Raw genomic sequence first — 8490 nt, forward strand, 5'->3', positions numbered from 1 at the left:
TAAAAACATGAAAATGATTTACTATCGGTAATTGACACGGATACATAAACATTGGAAATGGCTCAGGAGAGGGGTTACACAAAGTTTTTTCATAGTCCCACTCCTGTTCATGTTTCCTCAGTATGGAGCAGGAACTAGCAACTCCTTGTATTCCCAGAGCTGCTAAAAGTATTCATCTCTTTGATCTCCCTTGGGAGTCAAAATCCAAGCAGAAACCAATGTCTTCTTCAGCTGTCTTCCACACACACACACACACACATTCTTCCTGCAGTTCTACCAGGTACTAATTTGTTTGCTTAAGTGTGCAGGGTTCCCAGAGCCCAAAGGCAGCAAACGCCTCACACGTTGGACAGCGAGAAGTATACACAACACTGGGCTACCGAATTTTAACTTCCTCCACCTGATGTGAGTCAGGCAAAGTAGAGGTTAAAGGCTTACTTGTGAAACAGAGGTGTAATAGTCTTTATATACAACTGCACCAGAAATACAGATGCTTACAAATAATAAGTTGTTTAATAAAAGGTATTCACCTCTATTAATCATTTTCTTTCTTGTCAGAACTTTGTATTCTCCCTGATATTGAACTAATTAGGACACTGAGGGTCCATTGTGAAGCACAAAAATGCAAAGCTGCGGCACAAATGCTCATTCGTGATCTCATGCTCACACTAGTTGTATGGTAAAGCACATGGATTTGCCATGACAACTTCTGCAGGGTTGGTAAAGCTTATGTCAGCTGATGGGAGGATCAAGTGTGTTTCAGTATAAGTCCGAGTTAGATGCTTGGCTGAGCCTATTTTTTAACTAAAATGTAGTAACAAAATGTAATAAAGGGGTAAAGAGAAAGCACATATACAGGGATGTCCACTGCTTTTCAAGAGTGCCTACAGACTTTACCTACCCTGCAAAATGATGGAAGTTCAAGGACATGCCTGGGACATGGCTTGTCACATTCACCTGGGGTTTCATCCATAACACATTCCTTTGACCAATGAATTTAAACACAAATGTACACACAATACATCCACTGACACTACTCATAAACTGAAATTACATTAATGAAGTAAAACTGGCAGAGCAAAGTTGAAAAGTTGAAATGAATAAAGGCTGTGGTTCCAGAATGGTAGGTTAGACTTTCAGATTACGGATTGCACTTGGCAAATTTTCTGCTGCCAACCTGCAAAACAAGGCACAGAGTTCTTCTACCTGGGTGTTTATTTGAGCCGTGAAATGGACCCGTACCTTAATATGCACCTAGTAGACACATAGATACACTTGTGCACATAAAGCAGCAATGTGGGACTACAGATTTACTCCGAGTTCTATGTTCCTTTTTTTTCTTATTTTTAAGTGCTTAAACAGTCCTCACTGCTTGCCCCATGCACTTAATAATTCTACTGCTTAACTGCCAGGGAAGGCTGTGATAGCAGATTCAATTGATATGTTTGATAAGGGTTAGACAATTTTTTAGCGGAAAAGACTATCCAAGGTTATGACCATTAATTAAAATGAAGGATAGTAGTGGATCCTGGGAGACACAGAACTGTAATATTGGATCAGGAGGGATTTTTTTCCTGATTGAAACAGAAAAACGGTTGCTTCACATGGATCAATTTCAAATGTCAAAGGGGGATTTCAGGAGATCCCAAATAAGTTGAACTTGATGGACTGGTGTCTTTTTTCAACCTCATCAGCTATGTTACTTCTGCTGGGAACTTATTTGATTAATTCTTCACATTGGGGTATATTTACTAAACTGCGGGTTTGAAAATGGAGATGGAGATGTTACCTATAGCAACCAATCAGATTCTAGCTGTCATTTTGTAGAATGCACTAAATAAATCTGATTGGTTGCTATAGGTAATATCTCCATTTTTCCAAACCCGCAGTTTAGTAAATCTAGCCCATTGTCTCTAAAAAGGTAAATGTTTATGCATTGCTGCATTACAAAACAGTTGACGCATAGACTGTGCAGAAGATAAAGAAACTAGTATGCTAGCTCAGTATTTTCAGACAAGTGATGTGATATGGAGGGCTACTATGGCGTTGTGTCAGTACACTGTGACAGGCTACATGCGTCTTGTCCAGACCTTGTTTGGGTGCACTGTGATCCCATTTTCAGCACTTCAATACCCAAATCCCAGAGGCACAGATTCTTTGCTGCCCCATTAACTGACCTTGTAGTTGGTGTTTTCTTTTGCCCCATTTAGTTCCACTTGCCTATTGCTTTAGTTTTGCTTAATTTGTTTGGAGATCAATTTACAAAAGAAAAGTGTAATCCCTGAGGGATACTCACCACACATAAACCAGTGACACTCAGCGGAGAGAGAGATTTTCTGCTTCACTTGCAACTTCAAACATAACACCAACTAAAACCGTGAACTATTACTTAGGAAAGAAATTATACTACTTCACTACAAAATGAATACCTAAATGTCTGATATAAAAAGTATGCACAACATACACATGGTACAAAATGTATTAATGACAAAAACAGTTACTGGATGTACACACTGATAATTGCTGTGTTTGAGTTGTAAGAATCCCTACACGATAATACTCTATGGACACAAAGCAATGTTTGTGTTCTGTCTATTAACTTGTGAAAAATAATAAAAATGTATTAAAAAAAAAAAATAAGCCCTGGTACTGTGCACAGATGTTAGTAAAACCAAATTGGGTATAAAATTATGAATTTCGATATAAAACTGTGCATGCATTTTTAATACTACTGCTATTATAGCGAACTACAATTTATATTAAGTTAGAACACATGTGTTTACTTCAAAACATTTGCAGCAAAATCACAGAACTGTTAATGCTCCTTTCTAAGCTGTTAGAATATACAATAATGCAGGTACTCAATTTACACAAACAATATAAAGTCCAAGATGGTGTTTGCACTATGCTTACATGGAGAACATGGTGATATGTGTAATAAATATTTTATATTATATATTATATTTATATATATATACAATGCAACTTATTAATTCATTTTATGCTCAAAACATTTTAACTAAGATCTAGTTGTATCTCATAACTCCAAAAGACACAAGTGTATCTACATCATTATGGCTGGATCTTAAAATTACCCCACAAAAATGTGGTACACAGTAAAATATATTTATTATATAAATAAATGATGATGATGATATTATATATTGACACATGCATGCCTAAATGAGCACAAGCTCAATAGCAAGAATGTCACAAAAATAAAATATACCTAGCGAATGTTAACAAAACAGTATACAAAAACAGCATAATGTGCTTGAACCACACAAGAAAAAACATTTATACTCATTTAACAAACAAGAAATTTAAGCAAAAAGAAGATAGCAAAACTAGTGTAAATATGCCACAGTTTTCCTTTCCACATATTTTACATTTGTGCACCAAAAGGGTCTTAAAGATGACAAAATACACATCTTTAGAGTTTTATCATTGTGCTAGTAATAATTTATAGCTACGCACCCTAGATATCAAAAGCTTGCAAATTGACATTATCAGCGTTGTCCTAAAAATACATTATCCACATGAAATCCATTATAGGAAGTTACTATATGATTTACATCGTCAATGGGCATACATTAAAGGTTGATATGTGAGAAAACCATGCACTGAATTGCTGACATCCTCTCTACCATCCTCCTTCCTGAACCAAATGTGCCCACCAGCTCAATGTGACCCAAGTATTGTTGCACCTTGGCAGAAGCCTGCTAATGGCTTCATTACCACTTTAATTACCCCTAACAGCTCCAGTGATGTGCTGCAGCTTTTGGGAGACTTGTCAATAAGTTGTGTGAACTGGCTGAGAGAGCCAGGGGTGGAGATTCCTAAAGCAGCTGGGACCCATCTGGAACAGTGCAAGGAAGCTGCTACTTGTACTGTGTTGATAACTAAAGCTCAGGTACATTGCAGGAGAGTGGCATAAAATAAAATAATAATATTGAATATACTTTAAATTAAACACAAGCAGCATCTTGCTTCAATTACTATTTCTGCACTAGCAAAAAGCCATTTAGCAATATGAAAATGGTGGGCTGCTCCAGAGCTATTACACCTTTAATTACTCACACAATATTAGACTCTGAACGTCTTCAGTCATAATTATAAAGCATGAAATTACAATGGTTTGCTCATTAACCACATCGTCTGCATCATTTAACACTATTGTCATCCGATATATCTAGACAAATATTTGAAAGAAAAAAAATATAATTTAAATTTGCATGGTAAAATTAACTGATAGATTCATTATTTGGGAATCATTTGAAACTGTAAATGTTCTCAAGCAAATGCCTGTTGCAGGGTATTTTCTAAAACACACACACACACACACGCACACACACACACACACACAAATATCCCAAAAAATTAAAAAATAAACTACATAGTTTAAGTTGGAGGCAACCATATGATGTGTTTCCTTGTTCATATAAAATAACCTAAAACAAATAGTAAAGTGTCAAAAAGTCAATAAACTGCATCCAGACTTTGGGGAGGGAAGGGCTTTCTTAGACAGCCCCCAGTAGGGGGATGTTTTGGGATATGCTAATGGATATTAGTCTCAGTGGACCAACCTCCTTTAAAGGTGATCTATATAAAGCTGGTGTTTCAATACAGAGGCACTTAGCCTAGTCTTACTAATTATTGAGGAAATCAGCCAAAGATTCTCCAAAGCCATTTCCTGAGCCTTTATCACTTCAACCAGATCAAGCGCAGTCTATCATTTACTTGCACATAAAGAGTCGAGATGGTGGATAGTTGCCATTTTTCCCCATCTGAATTCTTCTATGACAGCTCTTGCATCCCTTCTCCGGAGGAGGAATTTACAGATGACTTTGAGCATGGGATGTCTGTCTATGGAGCGCACAAAAAAGACTTCCAGGAATCAGATGAAGAGGAGCACGTGAGAGCACCCACTGGCCATCACCAGGCTGGCCACTGTCTCATGTGGGCTTGCAAAGCTTGCAAAAGAAAATCATCCACAATGGACAGGAGAAAGGCAGCTACCATGAGAGAGAGGAGACGACTGAAGAAAGTAAATCAGGCGTTTGAAACTCTCAAGAGATGTACTACAGCAAACCCCAATCAAAGGCTGCCCAAAGTGGAGATCTTAAGAAATGCCATCAAGTACATAGAGAGCCTCCAAGACCTGCTAAGAGAACAAGTAGAGAGTTATTACAGTCTCCCAGGACAAAGCTGCTCTGAACCTAACAGCCCTGTGTCCAGCTGCTCAGATCGCATGGTAAGTGCTGAAATAAATAAATCACTGTGATCTGTGATGCTGCCATACATATGTATGGCATCCCTGTTTACTCTTACATGTATACTATGAATCAGTTTTCATGCATGTGCACACTGTGTATACCTGGACTAAGTGTTGCATGTTTTAAGTACAGTACTTTGGACATGTTTATACAGTAGCTTTTCAGTTTGCTTTATGAAGTGCAGATATAAAAAGTAGTAGTCATTACAGGGGAAAGTAATAAATATAGAGGTACTATAAAGATTTACTGTGTAAGGCATTTATGAAGGTTTACATATGAGAGTGGGCAATAAGCCGAGAACTCTCTAAATATTCCCATGTGAAAAGAGCCCTCAGAAACCATGTATTCTTGTCCTCTTGTTTATATCTGCCAGGTTCTGAAAAACTCTGGGGAACTAAAATCTCCAGTTAAATTAGTGTGGCCTCCCCCGGCCCCAATTCATTCTTCATGCTTAACATGTTACACATTTTTGTGAGATTTCAATTTTGCTATGCTGCTCGTTTTACAAGAAACCTCTGAATTAGCACCAGTTAATGTCATAAAAGCCTAGGAGATTTTTTTAGGGGGGAAAAAAAAATAAATCTAAACCACACAGTTAAGGTGTTACACAGAGGGCTCCTAATGTGGCACACAGACAATTACATTAAAACAACCTTTTGAACATGTCTTTTTCAAACAGAGATTTTATTGTCACTTAATTTTATTTTGTAGACGGAATGCAGCAGCCCACAATGGTCTAGAAGAAATCGGTTTGACAATGCCTATTGCGCTGATTTACCAACATGTAAGTATTTCAGACTCACTATTTGTTGATTAAAGACAGACTTAAGGAACTCTATTGATCTCTAACTGCAGTTACCCTGGGACTTGTAGTTCCACAACAGCAGAAGGGTCAGTTTGGCTACCTCTGCACCCTTACATATCAAGTATAATCACATTTTGTCATCAATCTGGATATTAATGAATCCTTTTTAATATATCTCTTTGTCCACAGCCTTTCCTGCAAACAAACTCACAGCACTCTCGAGCCTTGACTGCCTGTCTAATATAGTGGATCGAATTGCCTCCTCTGAGCAATGTGTTCTTTCTCTTCAAGACTCCATCTCCTCATCTCTTTCCAACAGCACTGACTCTCTGCCAAGTACCCCTGAGACCCCCGACTCCAGACCAGTGTACCACGTGCTCTAAATTCAACTATAGCATTCCAGGTCCTGTACCTAAAAGACATTTCCTTTAAGTCAGAGGATCACTATCACTTCCTGTAAAGAAGTGGTACAAATATAAATTTGTACAGAAAGGACATTTTTTTTATATGCCTAAATTATATTTCTACTTGGCTACATATCCTATTTAACTGAACCGTTCTGAAATGACATTATTTGTGGCAATGAACAGTTAGCAACAACATGTATCTAAAAATGCCTTGCTTTTTTGTATTGATTTCTGAACTTTAAATGGCATTTAGCACACTTTGTCATTTAGAAATTGAATTTTAACATAAAACAAACATGCATGATATCCATGTTTTTGATCAACACTCATTTTTAAGATAAAATCGAATTGTATTCATTTCAAGAATGAGTATTGTAATTTGTAACGTGGAATATACAAATTTTATATACAAAATATATTTCTTGTTATTACAATATAGAGTCATTCTCTCAAAATATTTATGCTTATACACATGTACATATATATGATAGCGGTACTGGTAATATAACCTGATTTATAACATATTATGAACATTTAATTTGTATTTAAGCACTTACAGTTGAACTATATCTCAGATTTAAAGATTGTCTGTTTTGGAAGAAGCTTCCTCTTTAATTAACCCCTAAGCAAGTGAACACTTTCTGGGTCCTTTGTAGTTACATGAGGAAAGTGCTGGGAATTTAGAACTATTCTGGGGATTTAACCAATGGTGGTGGGAGATAGCAATTGAATGAGGTCATATCTCAGGTCCATTTAGGTGCTGAGTTCAATACATAATGGATGAAACATTGCTTTGTGGTAAGGTAATGAGAGTTTTCAGTGACAAGGCCTTTAATTGTGAATCAGAAATCATTTATCTTACCCCTATGGTCTCCCAAAAGTCAGCGCATTACTGCAGCCCCACTCATACATAAAAGTGCAGAATGTGCATATTTTTACGCTGTAGATCAATCCATCCTCTTACAAGACCCAGTTTAATTCAATGTCTGCCCCACCTTTCACATGAGAAAAACTTACACACCACTAAAATGCTACTGCATTATGATGAACTGATGTAAAATTTGGAATCAATGAATTTCTTCCACTTAAAATAATGACACTAATTATAGCCATTGGGTTTACACATAAGGATAACATATTTATATTTTTGCTCAGAGTAACTCACTACTGGCAGAGCCCAGAATGCTTGTGTTTACCTACTCTCAAGTTACTTTGTTGCCCATGTCGGAAACCATCAAAGCTTAAGAGCATCAAGGCAAAGTGTAATATGTTATATTAATATAGTTACAGCACTGTTGACTGAATCATTGAATCACTGATATATCTAATTACAGATATTTATCAGAAATATAGTTGATCTAATGCTTATTGTATAAATCAGATAATTTTCAATTATGTTCAAACAGCAAAAAATGTTTATCAAGCATTAAGTTTGTGCTCAGTAACAATGCAATATATTGCCCTTTTCACTTGATGACTTCAAGTTCTCAACGGTCCATACTTACTGATAATCATATATTAAACAAGGAGCCAGTGCAGGCAAGGTGAAACCTTGTTTGGGATTTCAATTCCAAAGGATATTTCAGGTGTACTAAGGTATACTGAACTCTGTTCATAGTAAGCTGCACCACAATATGTTCAATGCATAGTGAATGAAACACTGACAGGTGTAGTAATAGGGACTATGGCTCAAGGCCACCTTAACTACATTATGGGCCCCTGGGCAATGCAGTGCTCCGGGGCCCCTAAAAATAAATATATATATTTATATATATATATATATATATATATATATATATATATAGTGTGTGTGTGTAAAAAATATATATATGTATGTAAAACAAAGTGATTTTATATATATATATATATATATATATATATATGTATATAAAATCACTTTTTTTTACACACATATATATATATATATATATATATATATAGGGGCCCCCTTAACTTACCTTAAGTCCGATCCCCTTCTCTTCTTTTTTCCACGCTGAGTCTC

The 8490-nt window shown here is 36.4% G+C and overlaps 1 protein-coding gene across 1 annotated transcript; it reads left to right on the plus strand.

Moving 5' to 3' along the window:
• The first annotated feature begins 4625 nt into the window (after window positions 1-4625).
• MYF5 (myogenic factor 5) lies at window positions 4626-6698 on the plus strand. The gene is made up of 3 exons (XM_075205316.1): window positions 4626-5254; window positions 5988-6060; window positions 6271-6698. The coding sequence occupies exons 1-3, from the start codon at window positions 4760-4762 to the stop codon at window positions 6462-6464; spliced, it is 762 nt and encodes a 253-aa protein (XP_075061417.1). The 5' UTR covers window positions 4626-4759; the 3' UTR covers window positions 6465-6698.
• The last annotated feature ends 1792 nt before the right edge of the window (window positions 6699-8490 follow it).

Source organism: Mixophyes fleayi, chromosome 4 (genome assembly GCF_038048845.1).
Source record: "Mixophyes fleayi isolate aMixFle1 chromosome 4, aMixFle1.hap1, whole genome shotgun sequence".
Classification (NCBI taxonomy): domain Eukaryota; kingdom Metazoa; phylum Chordata; class Amphibia; order Anura; family Limnodynastidae; genus Mixophyes; species Mixophyes fleayi.